This window comes from Globicephala melas, chromosome 20, assembly GCF_963455315.2.
Source record: "Globicephala melas chromosome 20, mGloMel1.2, whole genome shotgun sequence".
Taxonomy (NCBI): Eukaryota; Metazoa; Chordata; class Mammalia; order Artiodactyla; family Delphinidae; genus Globicephala; species Globicephala melas.
The window spans coordinates 28,704,748-28,726,770 of record NC_083333.1 but is presented as its reverse complement, the minus strand read 5'-3'; the positions used below and the strand labels follow the sequence as shown (position 1 = coordinate 28,726,770).

The 22,023-nt window shown below is 43.9% G+C and overlaps 1 protein-coding gene across 1 annotated transcript in view; it reads left to right on the top strand.

Moving 5' to 3' along the window:
* Positions 1–20,969, top strand: part of PRPSAP1 (phosphoribosyl pyrophosphate synthetase associated protein 1) — a 31,032-nt gene extending 10,063 nt beyond the window's left edge. The window contains exons 4-10 of the mRNA XM_030837769.3: positions 8,280–8,452; positions 10,018–10,133; positions 10,602–10,657; positions 11,374–11,519; positions 18,248–18,318; positions 19,098–19,244; positions 20,223–20,969. Of these exons, the coding sequence (XP_030693629.1) occupies positions 8,280–8,452; positions 10,018–10,133; positions 10,602–10,657; positions 11,374–11,519; positions 18,248–18,318; positions 19,098–19,244; positions 20,223–20,381 (868 nt within the window). The 3' untranslated portion in view covers positions 20,382–20,969. The remainder of the gene's footprint in view (positions 1–8,279; positions 8,453–10,017; positions 10,134–10,601; positions 10,658–11,373; positions 11,520–18,247; positions 18,319–19,097; positions 19,245–20,222) is intronic.
* Positions 20,970–22,023: the final 1,054 nt, after the last annotated feature.

Genomic DNA, 22,023 nt, shown 5'->3' with positions numbered 1-22,023 from the left:
AGACACTTGAAATCTTTGTGGCATCGATAGATAATTGCATCTTGCCCTCCATGGAGGATCTACTAATTGATGTTTCCTCCAGCAATTTTGGTTTTGTACTGTTTGTCTCCTGGTGACGGGAATCTTTTCGCCCCATGCTCTTGTTTGACACTGCACCTCAGGAATGAGGGGAAAGCCTGCGGGGCTTGCGTAGCCCTAGAACGTGTAGTCAGAGAGCTTTGACACTCCCTTTGGCTGCTGCCTGGCCTTCTGTGCTTATCCCGGTTTTTGTTGGTGGTGGATAGTAAGGTTGCATTGTCACCACTTTTTTTTTTTTTACCTCTGAATTCTTAAGTTCCTTAGGGTATAGGACAGAGCTGCAGGTGACCCTAGATCCTTGGCCTGGCCTCCTTAGACTACTGAGAGCCTTTTACTAGTTTACTGAGGGAGAGAGAACAGAACCTCCACCTTTGTAGCCATAGACGGGCCACCTTTGTCACTCATCCTCCAGGAAATACGGGGGTCTGAGTCCAGAGGCAGTGGTGGTCAGTGAAGTCTCTTTACTCTACCCTAACTGAATTTATGGCAGCAAAAGAAGGTGTGTCCTGTCAGGAATTGTTTATCTTTAAGGAATCTTCGCCTTAATTCACAGGTCTGCACCTCAGCCTGGAATTTGAGCTCTGACTTTGAACTCATCTCTAGGACAAGAGTTAAGTTGGTCGTGGTCAGTTGTGTGCTAGCACGTGAGCAGCTGTGCTCTTGGTAGCTTTATTCTGTTCCGTGTAATCAGGGATCATCCCTGAGTTGGGGGAGGAACTAAGAGGTTATGACCTTGTCACGTCAGGGACCCCATTGTGTCAGATAGTCCTGGATGCCGTTAGTGACCGAGGACTTGATGAGCTGCCTTCCTGCTGTGTGTAGACAGCTGACGGCCGGCTGTTGGAGAGCCAGGGCGTTGACCAGTCTTCATTTTCATGATGAGCTGGGATGGTCGAGGCTTTGATGCCTTTGTGAAAGTATAATCTTTTCCAATCAATTTCTTAATCATAGGATTGACTTAGCAAGACCGAATTAAAATTTTTTTTTTATATTGGAGGGTAGTTGATTTACAATGTTGTGTTAGTTTTTGCTGTATAGCAAAGTGAGTCCGTTTTACATACACATATATCCACTTTTTTTTAGATTCTATTCCCATATAGGTCATCATAGAGTATTGAGTAGGTCCCTGTGCTATTCAGTAGGTTATTAATTATCTGTTCTATACGTAGTAGTGTGTACATGTCAAGGACCAAGTGTTTTTATAGTACATCTCTGAGGCTATCGAGTATTCTAATTCCTTTACTTTCATTATGAATTCAGGAAGTAGGGGAGAGATATAATAATAATAGTAATAGCAGACTTTGCCGTGGCTGGTGTGTGAAGTTGGTGACGTGTGTGAGGCTGAAGGGCTTCAGGTGGATCAGCCCCTCCACCAGTCATCACCCTCGGAGGCAGGTGTCATCATCACCCCCTTTTATGTCCTCTAACCACAGATTTCCACACTGGGGTATCCTTGTGCACTTGTTAATGCATGTGGGGTAGAGGGACAGCTATATCCATAATTTCCTTTTTGTTACAATACATCTCCCTCCCTACTTTTAGTTCAGGCCTCTTTAACACGTCATAAACAGTATCAGTTCACAGTCTATTGGCACGGCAAAATAACGCTCGCTATTTTTTTTTTTTTTTTTTTAACACTCACTATTAACAGCCCTGTCTTGGGATCTTGAGACAGCTTGTGGTTAGACTTCTTTGTGACAAGAAGTTGTGCTCTATCTAATTCTTGGTTTCCATATCTCACGGTAACCAAGAATGCAGTAGAAATATTTAGTACATGCAGTTTAGAGTCATCCTGGGGCAGTAATACATACGGAACTTTACACTGTGCAGGTGTTTTCCAGGGAAAGGACAAATTAACATGGAAAAATGAGTTGGTTAATGGCTAATTGGGAAACGTTTGTAGTTTTTTTTTTTCCCACTTGTGCTTAGGATACTCGAAAATTTGAACAAAGGAAGAGGTAGGGAGCAGTCCGTGGAGCTGCAGCAGAGAAAGTGAATCTTCTAGAATAACCTTGACAGCCATTTTACACACTTACTGTATGGAAAGGTTTCCTTTTGAAGGAGCAGCACAGATACACATGGTGCTTTTGGAAACCAGAACCCTGTCCTGAAGATGGTGCGATTCCCTTGTGTGTACTTGGTTTGAGATTATTGAGAAACCATAATTGTCTTCCTTGTGAAACCTCAGATTGGGACTTGAACCCACGTGCCGGGACTCGAACCTGGCCCAAACCCACGGTCTTCCAACTGAGATCACACACCTGGTTTCAGGACTTAATGAAGTTCAGGTTCTTTTTTTTAAAAAAAATATCGATTGATTGATTGACTGCTGTGTTGGGTCTTCGTTTCTGTGCGAGGGCTTTCTCTAGTTGCTGCAAGTGGGGGCCCCTCTTCATCGCGGTGCACGGGCCTCTCATTATCGCGGCCTCTCTTGTTGCGGAGCACAGGCTCCAGACGTGCAGGCTCAGTAATTGTGGCTCAACGGGCCCAGTTGCTCTGCAGCATGTGGGATCTTCCCAGACCAGGGCTTGAACCCGTGTCCCCTGCACTGGCAGGCAGGCTCTCAACCACTGCGCCACCAGGGAAGCCCCCGAAGTTCAGGTTCTTGATGTCTCATCACAGAAAGAATTCAGTGAGAGACAAAGTGATAGGTAAGAAGTGGATTTATTTAGAGAGAAACACACTCCATAGACAGAGTGTGGGCCATCTCAGAAGGTGAGAAAGGCACCAGGGTGTGGGGTTGTCGGGTTTTATAGGGGTGGGTCATTTCATAGGCTAATGAGTGGGAGGAGTATTCCAGCTATTTCAGGAAGGGGCGGGGATTTCCAGGAAGTGGGCCACCGCCCACTTTTTGACCTTTATGATGGGCCTTGGAACTGTCCTGGCGCCTGTGGGTGTGTCATTTAGCTTGCTGATGTGTTACAGTGAGCGTATACTGAGGTTCAAGGTCTAGTGGAAGTTGACTTGTCCGCCATCTTGGACCCATTTTGTTCTAATCAGTTTCTGTCATATCCTCAGGCTATGTCATGCTTTTAACAGTTGTGCCCTGCCCCCTTCCCTTCTGTTTCACCTGTGGTTCAGTTTGGTGGTATCAAAGCAAAAACATCCTCACCTTGTGGTTCCTGTATCTCTTAGGAAGATGGGGATTGGAGAGGAAAAATTTGGAGAAAGGACAAAGAGAAGTCTGTGTGTATGTATCCCATAAAAAGGGTTATTGGAAAAAAAAAAAGGGTTATTGGGTTTGTCACAATAGACTGTTTTATTGCCGACTACAGAATATTTTAGTGACAACTAAATTTAGTTAATTTAGCAGGGAATTTAGTTTTTTAGTACTCTCTGCTATAAATGGTTGTATAGATTGTCAGTTGAAGCGAAACACACAACCTAAAAGTTGCAGGTTAAGTTTTATTTGGGGACCTTACTGAGGACTGTAGCCCGGAGCCAGCCCCTCAGATGGCTCTGAGAAACTGCTCCAAAGAGGTAAGGGAGGAGCCAGGATGTATATGAGGTTTTTGCTGGAAAAAAACCATGTAGCGGAACATCACAAGATTACTGCTGATCACAAAGAACAGACATCTCAAGTTAATGATTTGAGTGCTTTTCTGTACTTGGGAAGATGCAGGGATCTGGGGTCACTGAAATGACTCCTTAGATATGCATCTTTCTAGCTAGGGCAGGTATCCCAAGCACACAGTGCTGCTTATTTTCCTCCATCCTGAATTCCCCTCGGCGCTTGCCTTCAGTGGGCGACTGCAGTGGCAAGTGGCTTGATCCTGGTGGAACTGGGATGGCAGGCAGCATCCTTTGTTTACCGGAATGGCAGGGAACATCCCTGTGCACAAGGGGAACGAATGTATCTTACAGATTTTTCTATTGAGGAGGAGAGGATGTTACCTAAAGTAATAAGGCTGATCTTAGACAAACAGAACAAAGCTTAGACGTTGAAATGAGTTCGGTCGCCTTTAGAGCCGATGTCCTGAGATATAATATAGACCTTTATCTGGTGCTGCCGTTGTTCAGCATTTCTTTGGAATTCATCTTCTGGATGTATCTCAGGAAGGGCCGGATGCAAGCGATGTGTAGGGCAAGGTATGCAGGAAGGGACACGGAGCTTTCACGCCACTCTCCCCAGTCTCTACACGGTCTCCAACCTGGAAGCTCTCTGAACCCCCTCCGTTTGGCTTTTGACTGAGGCATCATTACATAGGTATGATTGATGATATCGTTAGCCTTAGGCGATTGTTTCAACCTCCAGAGGTCATGGGGATGGGACTGAAAGTCCAACCCCTCTAATCCCGTGGTTTGTCTCCCTGACAACCAGTCCCCTCCTTTAGGTGCAGTCCAGAAGTCACCTCCTTAACGTAACTAAAGACAACTTCATTCCTCTCGAGGCTTAGGAAATTCCAAAGGTTTTAGAAGGGAGCTTGGTGCCCGAAATGGGAACCAAATACATATTTCTTATTAGAAATCACAATATCACAGGGTGGTACTCAAGGAGTTTCGAAATGTACTGAGCATTGGAACTAAGTATAATAGATATGAAGCTCACAAAGTGTTTTTTGAAGGACAATTTTCATGTTTTATGTTACAGGTTCTGGTATGTGATGTAACATAAGAAGAGGCATTAAAAGAACATTACAGCTGATTTGCTGCAGGGAATTCATTGTTGGAGGTGGGGACGGGGTAAATGACCTGTTCTCAGTACTTGCGTCTGTGGTGTTGGTCTGTCTTTGCAATTTTAATTGATGCATATAGACCATGTCTGTTTCTTTAACTCTCGTTTTTGTCTATCGAAAATGAGAGAGCAGTCAGGGCTGAGTTTAATATAAGATGTGATAGTCTTAGGCCAGAGAAAAATAGTTGGTAAACAGTTAAGATTGTCCTACTTAGATACAAAGACCGCAGGCACTAGCCAGGATGTACTTGGAACAGTCTTAGGGAACAGATAAACAAAGCAGAGGCTGCCAGCCAATTTCTCTTCGCCCTGCTAGCCCGCAGAATAACTGCTTGCTATCCAGTTTGTCCAGTGTCCCTCAGTGAATGGGTAAAGCCGTTGTGACAAAGGCCCTTTTGTTGCCGTCCTGACCAATAAGGGGTGGGGCGGGGAGGCTTTCCTTAGCCTAGAGAATGTTGACTCCCTTGGCACAGGGCGTTAGGAAGAGGAAAAAGTAAAAAAATAAAAACCTCAGGAGAGAAATTAGTCATCAGCGGAAAGAAAGTTACTCTGAAATCAAGGCTCCTCCAAAACTGTTCCTCTTGTTATATTCATGTCTTACCATCTGGCCTTCCCTTGTGTGCTCTCCAAACCTCGTGTTGTGTGGTTGTCCTTAATTGCTATCACAGAGCCAGCTGGAAACCCATGACCCAGACAGATCCTCTTCCAGGATCTGTTTAATTAACTTCCACAGTTATCGTTGGCATTGGGAGCTGGCGTGAGGAACCACCAGGTCCGGTGGGGCTTTTATAATGCCACGCGTTGCATCACACAAGTGGAAGGTTAAGAAAGCTCTAGGTTTATTTCTGACGTTGACGGGCAGTCTGTGTATGGAAGAGGCTTTCGCTGCGGTGTGTGTGATGCCTGTTGTTCAGATACGGACTCCTGAGTTACCTGTATTCCGTCCTCTGAGTACTGTGCAGGCTTCCAGCTCAGCCACCAGAGCCCACAAGGCATCAATGTCGATGATCCGTTGTGGGAAGGGAGGCTCTCCCCTCTGGAACGAAGGATAAGTGTTTGGGAAGGGGAACATTCTTAGGTGAGTTAGCTGTGCTCCTTGGGACAGATGATTACAAGGGTGATCCCGGGGGCGTCTCTGGCCTTCCCCCAAAATGAGGTCAGCCTTGCTTACCCTGTTATCTCCCCACCTGACACACCTAACACAGTGCCTGGTGCAAAGTGCTCAATAAATATTTGTTGAATTGATGACCCAGGATGAAAACTGTTGAAAAGTGCTGAAAATCGACCAAATATTATGAATTCCTAAGTACCTTGGAGGTGTTTGATAAGTGGCTTTCTTAAAAATTTATTTTATTTATTTTTATTTTGGGCTGTGTTGGGTTTTCGTCGCTGCGTGCGCACTTTCTCTAGATACAGGAAGCAGGGGCTGCTCTTCGTTGTGGTGCGCGGACTTCTCGTTGCAGTCGCTTCTCTTGTTGCAGAGCACGGGCTCTAGGCTCGCGGACTCAGTAGCTGTGGCTCGCGGGCTCTAGAGCACAGGCTCAGTAGTTGTGGCGCACGGGGGCTGTTGTGGGCTTAGTTGCTCCGCGGCATGTGGGATCTTCCCGGACCAGGGCTCGAACCCGTGTCCCCTGCGATGGCAGGCGGATTCTTAACCACTTCACCACCAGGGAAGCCCTTGATAAGTGTTTTCTCCTGATTATACCAAAAGGTCGTGTGTCCTCTGACCTTTTGATGGCAGACTTGGGACATTATTAATTTGGGAGCACGAGGGAGAAGAATGTACCACTTTATTTCAGAGGAAGGAAATGGCAGCTGGAAAGTAACATCACCTGTCAGCAATGCAAAAGGCATGTCTAGGTTGACAACTGCACCTTGAAGTTGAGCCCAGAATCAACTCTGCCTACCCTGTGGGAGAAACAAACATAGAAACTTAGGACAGAATCTTGAAATAGTTGTGAAAAATCCAAACTACAAAGGAGAGGTTGGAAGTTCCACCAGTTGAACGTGGGTGTGGAAAACATTGTCAGAGTGAAAGGATGTCCTTTGCATCGCTCACTCCAGGGGCACAGGTGTAAACATAAACTGGAAGAGACTGGGGGAAAATGGCCTGACTGTCCTTCAAGCTAAAAAGCATTTCGTGATGAGTATTTCATTCCACCACTTATCCAACAAGCATTTATTAAGTCTCTGCTATGTTGATGGCAGGCTTTCCATTTTGCTGCAGATCAGATAATTCAGAAACTGTATAATCTGAAGAGCCTACTCCTCACTTGGGTGGGAACTAGGACGTGGGAAATGATCTTCTTTATCTGGTGAAGGCAAGGGAGATACACTCCTGATGCAAAAGAGAGGCTGTTTGAAGACACTTGGATAATCCAAAGAGGAGTATGAGGAGGCTAGAGAGAGAGGGTAGAGCTTTGGAAGGTCATCCGGAAGGATTTCAAGGCCCTTAACTTTAAGGGCAGAGGCCACCTTATGCTTTTTTTTTTTTTTTTCAGTAAATTTATTTATTTTATTTTTGGCTGTGTTGGGTCTTCATTGCTGCGCGCGGGCTTTCTCTAGTTGCGGTGAGTGGGGGCTACTCTTCATTGCAGTGCATGGGCTTCTCATTGCAGTGGCTTCTCTCTTGCAGAGCACGGGATCTAGGCGCACGGGCTTCAGTAGTTGTGGCACTCAGGCTCCATAGTTGTGGCTTGCGGGCTCTAGAGCACAGGCTCAGTAGTTGTGGTGCACAGGCTTAGTTGCTCCACGGCATGTGGGATCTTCGCGGACCAGGGCTCGAACCCGTGTCCCCTGCATAGGCAGGTGGATTCTTAACCACTGCACCACCAGGGAAGTCCCCACTTTTTGCTTGATCAACCTTGGCAAAGGGTTAGCAGTCAGCATTCGTTAAAATTTGGAAATAGCCTTTCCTTTGAATACCTTTCAGATTCATATTTTCTTGTCTATCTGGGTAATCTTTGTTAGGAATCTATGTATCTCAAGGAAAGAAGGGATGGGGGAGATATTTGGAAATTAAGTTCCAAAATCTCCCCACCCCTCACCCTTTTCCCTACTCCCAAAAGAAAAAAAAGAGACCAAATTCTTTATGGTTACGGCAGCTAAATACAAGGGCAGGTGGGTTTCCCTTGGTGTTCCCAGGAAAACGAGGTGCTAGCACTCTGGCCCGAGTTCAGATCCCAGGGATAGTGCCAGCAGGTGTGGGTTCACTCTGGTCGTCAGCAGTCACTGCCTGCTTCACCTGCCACTCCGGTGACCGTGTCACTGACAGAAGATCCAGGCACAGGTGAAAGTGGATAACCTTGTGTGAACTTAAGTAACCTCTCATGCAAACCGGGACTCAGACGGCTATAAAGAGGAGTCAGTGAGCTTTCTCCTCTCTTCAGGAAGTGCCGTCGTAAGCTAGCGTGAGGATCCACGTCACGTCATTCTTGGCAGCCCCGGTCAGATTGCTGAGGTTGAGATCTTTGCCAGGGGTTAATAAATGAGATTAATCCCAAAGTGCAAACCTCATGTGTTTCAGGGACGTGAATACAGCCGTGATGGAGTTACTGATCATGGCTTATGCACTGAAGACCGCGTGTGCCAGGAATATTATCGGCGTCATCCCCTACTTCCCCTACAGCAAGCAGAGCAAGATGCGGAAGAGGGGCTCCATCGTATGCAAGCTCCTGGCGTCCATGCTAGCGAAAGCCGGTGAGTGTGGCCAGCGCCCTGGGACCCCGCGCCGGTGCTTGGGACCGTCCCCCGTGCCAGATTAGTCCATACCGCAGGTAGCTGGTTGGGGACCTGTTTTCTCTAAGTGTTGCTTCCTTTTGCATAGTTCTGCTTAGGGCTGTGTGAGCTTAGGTGTCATTTCTTTTTCTGTTCTCTTTGTCCTCCTTCAGAGTGACCTTGTCTGCTTCAGGGCTTACTTCTCTCATCTTGGACTTTTTCCTCATTCCACCTTCTTTTCCATTTCATCTTATCATCATCGAAACTTCAGATGGCGATCTTGGCATTCGGATGTGATCTTTTGAGTTTCAGGTCTAGATTTATTTAAACCTTAGCTAAATTCTATTGATGTACATAATAGTAAAACTGGATTTTTCCTTTACTACTTCTTCAGCTTATATACTCCTTTTTTCCCCCCTCCCCGATTGTCTTTATAGCAGATCATTTTCATTGTGTGTTTGTGTAGTGGTGACGTACTTTATGGCCTCCAAATCAAATGTAATAGCCCTTTACAATTAATGGGATTGTATTTGCCGCATGTTTATTTAAAAACTCAAATATATATCTGAGTCCTGAGAAACACATTTGAATTCCATTCTCTATAAAAATGTGTAATGTTTTTGGAAAGAACAAGTAATTCTGCTTCTTCGCTCTGGAAAATTTTCAGTGACCTTGGCCATTTGCCATGTACTTATATGTGTACCTTTTTTTTGCTTAGCACTGTTGATTATAAGAGTGTGTTTTCATTGTTTTTCTGTACTTGACCCATTCTCTTCGGACATATACACGTTTCCAAACTCTTATCATTGTGTCTGTGGATTTCTTTCCTTCTAGTATATATATTACTTCGCTTTTGCTTTCCTATTCCTTCTGCCGTAATCCACAGTCCTTTAACATTTCTTCCTAGATTCTTTAACCAAGGCCTATTTTTTACATCTATTTTTGCTCCAGTGTTTAATTCCATGTTTATATATATATATATATATATATATATATTTTTTTTTTTTTTTTTTTTTTTTTTTGCGGTACGCGGGCCTCTCACTGCTGTGGCCTCTCCCGTTGCGGAGCACAGGCTCCGGACCCGCAGGCTCAGCGGCCATGGCTCACGGGCCCAGCCGCTCCGCGGCATGTGGGATCCTCCCGGACCGGGGCACGAACCCGCGTCCCCTGCATCGGCAGGCGGACTCTCAACCACTGCGCCACCAGGGAAGCCCCATGTTTATATTTTTGCTTCTACCTGATTTTTCTTTTCCCAGTGTTCAGGCCTAAGCTGATGATTATAGTAGAGGGAGAGCACTATTTTTTAGTTTTAGTGTTTTAATCCATGTGGAAGGTTATAGGCTCCTTTACTTTAGGCTTAACTTTGTCTTTAGTTCATTAAGTTTTGTTAAGATTGCAGATAAGGTCTATAACAAACATGCTTGTTCCCAGTACCCCCCTGCCTTCAGTCTTCCGTTAGGAAAGAGGCATTGGGCTTCTAGTTTGTGTCCACTGTAGCCGTTAACTTGTAGGGGTGAACTTTGTAATTTTTTGTTTTAAAATTTCAGGTTTAACTCACATTATCACTATGGATCTTCATCAAAAGGAAATACAAGGCTTTTTCAGCTTTCCTGTGGACAACCTTAGAGCCTCACCTTTCCTGCTTCAGTATATCCAGGAAGAAGTGAGGAGCATCAATAAATACCCCATTGTCCTCAAAGGAGACCCTATGTAGTTCTTCTCTGGTACCAGATTTCAGTATTGAAAGGCACATCCAATGATCAAATGATCTCTCCCTTAAGTCTTAATGCCTGAGGCAGTCAGATAAGGTCAGCATTTAGGCACAGAGGATAGTATTTTTTAAAGAAATTAAAAATGGATTTCCTTCTAAGTATTTTTAGCAATTTGCTTATATTTCCTAAAATGAAGGTTTTGGGAATTCATTATTTTTTATCTTCTTCATGTAGCAGACTTTGGCAGGGGTGCTAATTGATAAGGGTTAAAAAATGTTAAAATGAGTGAATGAAATTCTAGCTTGTTTGTTTGCTAGTGTGGGTCATTGTTATAGGAGGAAAAAAAATGTATTGCCAGCACCCAGGTGTTATTTTATTGATACCTTTTCAGTATTTTCTTATTTTTCCTCCAATTCTAGATTCCAAATTATAGGAATGCAGTCATCGTAGCTAAGTCTCCTGATGCTGCGAAAAGGTAAATAAGCCAGACATTTATGCACATCCCTTTTGGGTGTTTCAGAATCCGAGGTCTGTCTTAATACGGCTTGTGAAAACTCATCAGCTCCAGCTTTCCTCCAAATCATTGTCATACCCCAAACCACAGCTTGACCTCTAGTTTCCAAACAACATGAGCATTTCTCAGAGTTACTCATTTTTCCCCTGGGAGAAAATGAAGTTCTTCCTTCAAGTTCTCAGGAAAAGGAAAACAGGAAGACTGTGGGCGCCTTTGAGACAGTGGTTTTTGAGACCTTTTTGAACAGAGTTCTTCTGAAGATGAGGGACTTCCATGGCAGTCCAGTGGTTAAGACACCACGCTTCCACTGCAGGGGGCACGGGTTCGATTCCTGGTTGGGGAACTAAGATCCAGCATGCCTTGAGGCGCAGCCAAAAAATAGGGGAAAAAACCAAAACAAACCAAAAAAGCCCTGAAGATGAGTGTGAGACTGTTGGACAAAGGGTAGAACCAAAATGATCTAGAATCGGATACCAGCCCACATCCCATCTCGAGTGCCTCTTGAGGCATTTACATTCCGGCCTGGGCCGCACTTCCTGATTTGTAGAAGTAATTCCTTTGCATATCCATAAAAGGTTAAGTGATATTTTCATTCTGTGGTTAACAAAGTGATGAAAAAGCAGCGCTTGGGTTTTCCTTCCCATGAACCTCACCCTTTCCCGTTATCTTCCTCTTAGGGCCCAGTCGTACGCAGAGAGGCTGCGTCTGGGTTTAGCTGTGATCCACGGGGAGGCTCAGTGTGCAGAGCTGGACATGGATGACGGCCGTCATTCTCCCCCGATGGTTAAGAACGCGACTGTCCACCCTGGGCTGGAATTGCCATGTAAGATCAGTTCTGTGGTTTTATTCTATTTGTAAATGGAAGAAAGTTTCGAATAGTATGAATGCCTAGGAGTTAATACCTATGTAGATGCTGTTGTGGTATTTTTAAATAACTGAATGGTATTATGTTGATTTTGCCTTTTGTCAAAGATTTTGTTACACGCTTTTGTAGACTAGGTAAGGACAATTGAGCATATCTGGGCAGCACTTGGCGTTCAGAGAGTGAAATAATTTTAGCTTTAGTAAAAAAGATATATGTGTAGTGGTGTGAAATCTTAAGCTTTTTTATTTTGGTAAGATGGATGATAGCAACCATTGATCACATATCAGGCTTTGGTGATCAGGTAACTTTAGCACTTAATTTAGTGATGTAGCCCTTTGACCTGATACTGGACTAATTTATTTTTAATCCAACAGTGGAAGCTATTTACTTCGGTGGACTTTTGAGCGACAATAACAAGCATTCTATGCTGGAAGATATATCATGGTTTTTAGAGGAAGGAGAGTATTTCTTTTTAAAATCTGTATCTATTTGCCATGCCTCAGAAAGATACAGACTAATACGTTGGGGAAACATTAGCATGGTTACACCGCAGACAGGTTATTTCAGACAGGCTCCTGTCTAAGGTATAAACATTACAATTTTTTTTCCCCATTCTGTAAAATTTCCACTGCTCTGTTTTCAACTTTGGAGGTTTTTATTATGAGAAACAAGTAATATACTCTTTAATTTTTAGTGTCACAGCATTTTTTTTTTTTGAGATTTTCATAATTAAAGTTCTTGAATAGGGAATACATTCACATATTTCAAAATTCAAAAAGTATAAAATCCTTTATGGTGAAAAACCTTTCCACCCACCCACCTCCCCCCTCTCCTGCAGCTACTCTGATCTCCAATGTGGTTGGTTTCTTGTGTATCCATTTAGAGCTTTTATGCAAATACAAGCAAATTCCCTCATTTTCACGCAAACAGTTAGTTGTATGTTATACATCGTTCTGCCCCTTGCTTTTTTCATTCAATAGCTCCTTCTCAGTCCATACAGATTTCTGTCTTTACAGTTTCATAGTATACTGTTTATGGATATGCCATAATTTATTTAACGAGTCACCTGTTGATGCACTTATTTTTTTCCCAACCTTTGGGTATAAAAAACAAGGCTCCGGGGGACTTCCCTGGTGGTCCAGCGGGTAAGACTCCGCTCTCCCAATGCAGGGGGCCTGGGTTCGATCCCTGGTCGGGGAACTAGATCCCGCATGCCGCAACTAAGACCTGGCACAGCCAAAATAAAGAAATATTTAAAAAAAAAAAACAAAAAAAAAACCACAAGGCTCCAACAGTAATAAACGTCTGTTGGGAATTCCCTGGTGGTCCAGTGGTTAGGACTCGGTGCTCTCACTTCTGTGGACTCAGGTCTGATCCCTGGTTGGGGAACTAAGATCCCACAAGCCAAAAATAAAACAAATAATAATAATAAATTTTAAAATAAAATAAAATAAATAAACATCTGTTGAGTCCCTATTATGTGCCAAGAGCTGTTCTAAGCCCTTTAGTAGATCTTCGAATTTGGTCCTTGCACAATAGTACGCATAGGTGCTCTTGCGATCCCTCATTTTGCCAGTGAGGAAACCGAGACACACGGCCGGGGCTGGTGGCGCCAGGGTTTGGAATGTAGCTGCTGACTCCAGAATCCACACTACTTTGTTTTTTTAGCTTTTTAGTTTGAACTAACTGCAGACTTAGAGAAAAGGTGAAAGAATAATACAAAATTCCTCTCTACTCTTCACTCAGAGCCCCCAAATGGAACATTTCTATGCCTTTTTTTTTTTTCTGAACGATTGAGAGTGAGTTGCAGACATAATGCCCCCTTTATTGCTAAATACTTGTGTATATTTCCTAAAAACAGACTGTCTAATATAACCACGTATGATTATCAGACTCAGGAAAATAACGTTGTTACGACACTGCTATCTAATCTGCAGACCTTATCCACATTTTACCAGCTGTCCCACCAATGTCCTTCAGAGGAAAAGAAAACAGTTTTTTGGGGCCCAGGACCCAGTGTAAGATCACACGTTGCACCAGTTGTCATTTCTCTTTGGTCTCAGTTAATCAGGAGTGACTCCTCTGTTCTTTGTCTCCAGTGACCTTGATACTCTGAAGAGTGCAGGCCAGTTATTTGTAGAATATCCTTTCGTTGGGGCTTGTTTCTTTCCTCATACTGGGTTGAATCACTTATTACTATGATTTTTGTCAAATGGAGGTTTTTCTAATTCCCCTTCTTCCCTGTCCGTTCAGTCATTTATATCAGTGTGGATTTGTGGAATCTTGTTTTATTCAGCACGTTATAGCCCATTGCTACTACTTGTGTTAACGCTCAAACTGTCTCAGACTTGGCCAAAGAGGACTCCTTCAGGCTGCCTCCCATGTTCTTTGGACGTGTCCCTATCGTGTGTTGACTCTTCCTTGTTACTTTCTGGTACAGCTAGACGTTCCATGTTCATCTCATACTTTCTTAGCCCTGGGATCAGCCATTTCTCCACGGAGCCCCAGTTCCTTCAGTGGGAAGTAGTGTTTAGAAACCAAGATTTGGGCTCCAGAGTGGATACGCTCAGTCACTGTACGTCATTGCCTGTGATTAGCCTCGACTTACATTCTTTCATAAGTGACCAAATGTATTTACGGGATAAAGACCAAGAAATCAGATTATTGGGTCAGAAGTTAAGTTGACAGATATTGCCAAATTGCCACAGTATTTTATATGGTGAGATTCTCTTCTGAGAATGTTGCCTTATTACTTATTGTAACAGTGTTGTCATTCCTTCCTAGATGGTTGGTATGTTTACAACTTTTATAATCGCCATAGGATTTTCTTTTTCTTTAATTTTTTTTTTACTTTTTTTGGCTGAGGCATTCGGGATGCCAGGGAAGTCTCCATAGGATCGTTTTCTATGATCCCCTTTTATAGATTTAGCCAAGGGAATTCTGAAAAAAATGTTATTTCTTGTATGTGTAATTGTATTCAGTACCTTCCAAATTAAATATGCTTTATGTTTATATATCAGTTTTGCTTCTAGTATGTCATAATAGTTTATTCAGTAGTAATGAAGATGAAGACATTAGAACAAGGACAAAGGAAAGCAGACTCTCGGAGTCTGTGTATTTTTAAGAAAGAAGAACTATGTTATCTTCCTGGAACCCATTTTTAAATTTAATTTAATTTTTTGAAGTATTTTTGATGTGGACCATTTTTAAAGTCTTTATTGAATTTGTTACAATATTGCTTCTGTTTTCTGTTTTGGTTTTTTGGCCAGGAGGCATGTGGGATCTTAGCTCCCTGACCAGGGGTCGAACCCACACCCCCTGCGTTGGCACGTGAAGTCCTAACCACTGGACCTCCAGGGAAGTCCCTGGAACCCATTGTTTTAGAGCGGTAGTTCTCAAGCGAGGGGGCTTTTGCTCCCGAGAGCATATTTGGCAGTGTCTGGAGACATTTCTTGGTTGTCTCAGCCGGGGGGCATGGGGTGCTACAGGCATCTAGTGAGTAGAGGCCACAGATGCTACTGAACAATTATCCAGCCCAGAATGTCAATAGTGCCAAGGTTGAGAAGCCCTTTTTTAAAGTAATCTATTAAAAGTGAGGTTGTATAAATGTTTCTCTTTTATAAGATAGAATTGATACCTCCCTGATGGCAAGGAATCTAATGAACTTGAAAGGATTGTGTGTCAGTGGTTCCACTGAACAGTGCTCTGTGTTTGCCACAGTGGTGACACTTAAGAGCTTGGAATGCAAAAATGAGAGGGAGGCACCTGCTCTGCCGTGATTTTCCTGGCTTGTTAATTTTACTGGTGAAGGTGTGGCTTTCAGCACTAAAGTGAAAAAAAAAATAAAATAAAATAAATAAATAAAGTGAAAACCGACATCCGCTCCTCTTGAGCATTTGTTAAATGTAGGTTTTGACTTGTTTGCATGTAGATAGCGTTATGAGCTTGGAAGTAATTTCAGTTCTAGTTCTACTGGCGACCTTATTTTGTTTCGTATATCTCTTTTTAACGTCAGTCTGTTGATAAAATTTGACATTCCATTGAATTAGAAATAGACCGAGATCAAAATGGATAAGGAATGAATAATTCCCCTTAGTCCCTTTTCACTCTTTATTTTAGGAGAGGAAGGTTTTTTGATTCTGGCAAAACAGTAAAAGAGAGAGAGAGAGAGAGAGAGAGAGAGAGAGTGTGTGTGTGTGTGTGTGTGTGTGTAATCTAAAGGATGGTTGTAAAAGCAGCACTATTTTACCTGGAAAAGGCCAATTATAAATGCAAAAGACAATTTCCTACTTCCTCCATAAGAACATTGGAAATCATTTGCTAAAGTGACATTTTTACTGCAGTAAGTCGATGTAGTGTTTTTTTTTTTTTTTTTTTTTTTTTTTTGCAGTACGCAGGCCTCTCACTGTTGTGGCCTCTCCCGTTGCGGAGCACAGGCTCCGGACGCGCAGGCCCAGCGGCCATGGCTCACGGGCCCAGCCGCTCCGCGGCATGTGGGATCCTCCCGGACCGGGGCACGGAACCCGGGTCCCCTGCATCGACAGGCGGACTTTCAACCACTGCGCCACCAGGGAGGCCCTGGGGGCATTTTTTTAAGCCTGTGAGGTCCTGTTCTCTTGATGCTGTAATGAAGTCTGTCTCGTCTTTTAGTAGCCACCAAATTATATATCCAGTTTGTGCCGATCCCAAAGGCAGTTACGAGCGGGGACTGAGCCTTTTTTTTTAAGCCTTGATCCTTGCCATGCCTGTTTTTCATTTCAAACTGACAAAAGTTTTTTGGGGAGAGGCTTACAGAGAAGTCAACAGGAATACTGTGACATGCATCAAACGAGAGCTGAATTTCTGTTGATGTCTGATGAAGGTTACTGGCTTTCAGTCTTTTTTTTTTTTTGGTAAATGAGTTATTTATTTATTTTTTTTTGGCTGTGTTGGGTCTTTGTTGCTACGCGTGGGCTTTCTCTAGTTGCACTGAGCGGGGGCTACTCTTCGTTGCAGTGCGCAGGCTTCTCATTGCAGTGGCTTCTCTCGTTGCGGAGCACGGGCTCTAGGCGTGTGGGCTTCAGTAGTGGGCTCAGTAGTTGTGACTCACGGGCTCTAGAGCACAGGCTCAGTAGTTGTGGCGCACGGGCTTAGTTGCTCCACGGCATGTGGGATCTTCCCGGACCAGGGCTCGAACCCGTGTCCCCTGCATTGGCAGGCGGATTCTCAACCACTGTGCCACCAGGGAAGCCCAGTCTTTTTTTTTTTTTTTTTACAGAGAAAAATGGTCAAGAAAGGGGCCACATCTCTTTAAGAAGCGGGTAGGTCAACGTAACCACCTACCCACATGGTTTAATTTAAAGACAGAATTTGAGGAAGGCTCTTCTGATGTTGGTAGTTTATTTCCTCCCCCTTCTAGGTGATACTTATACGCAGAGCCTTTTTGACTGCCCACATTTAACAAATTGCCCTTGTTTCCAGGATGGGAAATCAGGAAATGTCTACTGAAATTTGCCCGTAAAATAGTGCTGAATTTCAACTCGGCTGGTTTGCTAGTATACGCAAAGGGACGTGTTCTTCCAGGTTTACAGCGCCTGTAGATAGAAGTCAGCTAAAATGGATTGCTTACTGATAATTACCGAACTATATACTTACCCTGAATTTATTCTATTCCCGCTCCCCCACTACTAGTTTAGTAACTATTTCAGAATTTAAAAAAGCTTTCCAGAAAAAGGAGAATGTTTAGCCTGTTCTTCTGAAATATTTCCCCGCCCTCAGTTTACTAACCTCCTTTACAGGGTGAATTCCGATGTCCCTTCTGCATCCTGTAGTTTGCTTTGTGCACTGATGGGCCGTTCTCACATATAAATTTTGTAGTGAGATAAGAAGCCTCTACTTTAAGGACCAGTTAAATCAGGAAAAGATGATGGACTTGTGGTTATTGTCTTCAGCTTCCTAACTTTCAGGAAACCGATTATGTCAGTGGTGTAGTTGTCTGATAATAAGGTTACATTGTCCCAGTAAGGTCGCCTTGGAAGAAAATGAAGTAAAGCCGGCTATGTATCTGGCAGTCTGGCAGCCTTTCCCTGTTTACTTTCTGCGGAGCGGCATTTATTTACATCTGTTTACAAGTGGAATATTTCTGTTTTGAGTGGCATCGCGGTGCTGCTTCTTTGTGCCAGTGAGATCTCTCTTGCTCTGCTCCCCGCTGACTTGAGGCCTGAGCCGCCCAGCGTGGCCTGGCTCTTAGGCACACGGGGCTGCTGAGCCCTTGAAACGTGGCTGGTCCCAACTGAGAATCGCTGCGTGTGGAGAATGCACACCAAATACGAAGACTTAATATGAAAAAAAAAAAAAGTAAAACATCTCTAATAAATTTGCATATAGATTATGTATCAAAACAATAATATATTGGCTATATTGGGTAAAATAAAAATCTATTAATTTCACCTATTTCTTTTTGCTTTCTAATGTGGGTACTAGAAAAGGTAAGCTTACTTTCATGGCTCACCTTCCCTGCTGTTGGACGGTGCTGCTCCGGGTAACCTGTTTCTGAGAGCACCCAGGTTGATTGAGGGGAATCTGCACATTCTTTTAATTGTCCGCCCTGGCTCTGCCACCACTTCCAGGGAATGGCGTTGTGACGACTACATTTACCTAGTGATACGTGACTAACTGAGGTCTTGTGATTTGTTTTGCTTTGCTAGTGATGATGGCCAAGGAGAAGCCACCGATCACGGTAGTCGGAGATGTTGGAGGACGCATTGCGATCATTGTGGTAGGTCACAGTCTTACTGTGCAGAGATGACATTACTCTTAGTAGGTGTCCACCTTAGGATTGGTGTCCAGTGACGATGATGCATTTAAGTGGACCCATCTAGCCTTTCTCACCCAGGCTCCCCTAAGACAACTAGAGAAACTTTTAAACAGATGAACCGGGATTATTATAACCTACAGGTGTAAAAGGAGCACAGTAGTAGTACCTGTAAGTAAATTCGATTCCATAGGTAACCTTTGTCTGAAGGGATCTGTGTCCTGTCAAACTAGCTGACCTACTCAACCTTAAGCTCGTGGGCAGTGAAGTGAGCTGAAGGTGGGCTGTTCCATTCTCACTAACAAGAGCGTGTGTCTTGTTCTTTGTTACTTTAACACGATACACGTGCTCCCAGCTCTAAACGCCTCTGCTGGGCCAGAGGATCGGCCCTTTACAATGGCTCACTTTATTTCTCCGTTCCCTTCTATTAACTTTCTCTTGGAAAAAAGTAAATGAGACACTGGCTATGTGGGATTCATCAGAAATTTGAAACAGGGAAAGGAGTCTTGGCAGTCTCCTGAACTCAGGCCGCAATGTCGCGTATGACTGTAAGGCTTTGCTGCTCTTTCTGTTGACAGTCATGCACGTTACAAGGCCACGCAGTTCCAAATGGACGTTCAGTCTTTGACCCAGGCAGATAGCTCTGATTTTCCATTAGACATCCTCTGAAGCAAAGTGCAGGGAGGCGTGTGTTTATAGATGGGGATGGAGGGAACTTAGCACTAACACTGGTCTCTTCTCAGGATGACATCATTGATGATGTGGAAAGTTTTGTTGCTGCTGCGGAGATCCTGAAAGAGAGAGGTGCTTATAAGATCTACGTCATGGCCACTCACGGCATCCTGTCTGCGGAGGCCCCCCGTCTGATTGAGGAGTCCTCCATCGACGAGGTCTGTCTGCTCTTTTTTTTCTTTTTTTTTGAAGTCTTTAATTTTTTATTTTATATGCAGAGAGCCGTTGTTTCTGCGTAAGGTAGATGTCCTGAACGACCCATTCAAGGAAGTTGAGTCACAATTTGCTGCTCTGTTTTCCGTGAATAGTTAAATGGCTCATTCAGTTTTTTATATTTTTGAAATTTTCTTTTTTTAATATTATTTTAATTAATTAATTTTTGGCTGCATTGGGTCTTCGTTCCTGCGCATGGGCTTTCTCTAGTTGCAGCGAGCGGGGGCTGCTCTTCGTTGCTGCGCGCGGGCTTCTCATTGCCGTGGCTTCTCTTTGTTGTGGAGCGCGGGCTCTGGGCGCGCAGGCTTCAGTAGCTGTGGCTCGTGGGCTCAGTAGTTGTGACGTGTGGGCTGAGTTGCTCCGCGGCATGTGGCATCTTCCCGGACCAGGGCTCGAACCCGTGTCCCCCGCATTGGCAGGCGGATTCTTAACCACTGCGCCACCAGGGAAGCCCCTCAGTCAGTATTGCTTACTGCCTCTCGAGAGGACTGTGAGATCGTGCTTTGGGTGGCTAGTGGTCTGTTGGGGCAGATGTATAGTTAGGAATATATGTCTGTTTTCATAAAGATTTGGTCTGTGTACTTCAGTATAATTTGTATTTCAATATGATTTGATACCATAGTAGCGTTTCTCTCAAGACTTGAATTCTTCCTTGATAATAGGAAGGTTTCCCGCAGTGCTGGGGCTCACCCTATCATTTCTGCATACCTAGCCCTGACCTTCCTAAGCTTCTATTTTGAATCATGTAACCTTTGCCCTGTGTAAAGTCGGGTTAGTTTGTAAAAACTGTACTGAGTGGAATAAGGTTTTATAGTTTGAGCCTTGGTCTGTGGGTACCACACGTTAGGTAAACTTTTCTGAGTGACCACGTTGGGCCGCACATATCAGTAACAGCGTTTCTTTTCCATTACTGCAACGACCAGGTGGTGGTGACGAATACTGTCCCTCACGAGGTCCAGAAGCTGCAGTGTCCCAAGATTAAGACTGTGGACATCAGTCTGATTCTTTCTGAAGCGATTCGGAGAATCCACAACGGGGAGTCCATGGCGTACCTTTTCCGAAACATCACAGTGGACGACTAGCTTTCCTGGTTGCCTTGGCCCTGGAACTCCCAAGGAAAACGTGTGAAAAGCAGTGCCGTCAGTTATGTACACAGCATTTCCTTTCAAGGGAGGCAGGTGGTCTCTCTTGCCAAATTCGGTGGGTAGGAGGCATTAAGATGGTCAAGGGGAAGACAGAGATCACAGGTCCATGGCCTCAACTGTCTGTCGTCGGCATCCTGTTCCTTAAAAAAAAGTTAGACACCTTCCTGAAGAGAATCTGAAAATCTTGTTGATATTGAAAGGGAGTGAAAGGGAGATAAAGTCCTAACTCTCTAACGTTCATTCAGTTTGTTTCCAGCGCAGGGAAACGTCCGTGTTAATGTTGAACTTGGTTAGGGCAGCTGAGCACCCGGCACTGTTCCTATTCCAGTTGTCCTCTCGCCAGTCAACTTCATGCACATCTTTTACAGAGAATCGTATTTTTCTTTGAGAAACTTCTTGCCAGCCGCCAGTGAACAATGAAGCATCTGTGGTGGTACTCCTAGCGAGGACATCAGATTAAAGAATCACATCCTAACTCTGGATCTCCGAGTTGCTCTTAAATTGCAAATAAAAGAATTTTCTGTCTTGCTAGTGTCTTCACTACATTGCAGAGCTGCCCACTCTCCTGCCTTCTGTCCAGACTCTGCAGAAGCTGGTGCCTTGAATGTAGGGTGGTGGTCCAGGTCCATGGCTCCTGGACATAAGTCTCCCTCTGCAGGTTGCATTCCCTTCCCTTCACATTCCGTGACGTTAAATTCTTGTTGAATAATGTATTTTCAACCTAAATTTAAAAAAAAAACAAAAAACGTAACCGTACTTTTCCCTGTGTGACAGGTGACACTTAGGTTGGTTGCATTACTTAGGACTGCACTTGATCTTTCTGCCACCATTTTAAATTACATAATCACGATTCTAGTTAATACCTTATTTGTCGGGCAGGCCTTGCCGCAAATGTAGACTTTTTATACCTTTTAGTCTGATCCAAGTCAGGACTGAATGAAACAGGCAGGAGGAGCGTCTGCCCAGAAGTGAACTGTAGTCTCTCATTGGTTCTCATAGCTCCTAAGAGATAATAAAGGGCAATTCGTTTATTTGTACAATTGTATTTCTCTGCAGGGAAGTTTCCTGGACATTTTTCCCCCTTTCCCAATGACTAGGAAAGTTCCCAGCCCGCCATCAAGACTTGAGCACATCTGCTTTTTCAAGCACACAAAGAAGTTGCCTTTTGTTAATAATCCAAGTAGGGGAATTCTGAGAAAAGAACTAAATTATCAAATAATTAGCATGGTTGTAGAGGAAGAGCCGTGGACTGTTACTCAGGAGACTGGTTCTGTCCTGGATGTCGGGCAGATGACCAGTCCTTTCTGGCCCTCTGTCATCGGTTGTGGAAGGGGAGGTTAGGAATTGAAAGCTAAGGTCCTTTTCAACCCCAAATTCCATTTATATCTGCAGTTAATGTTATCTTTCCTATGTCTCTAAAAGAGATTTTAAATGTACTTATTTAGCAAAAGCGTTTAGGAGAATATATCTCCTGGGATTAACAAGCCCTTTGCATTGGCATTTAGTGAGTCCTAGTGTGTGCCTGGCATGATAGCAAGTCTCAGGGACATAAAAATGGAAACGTGAGGGCGCGGGAGCT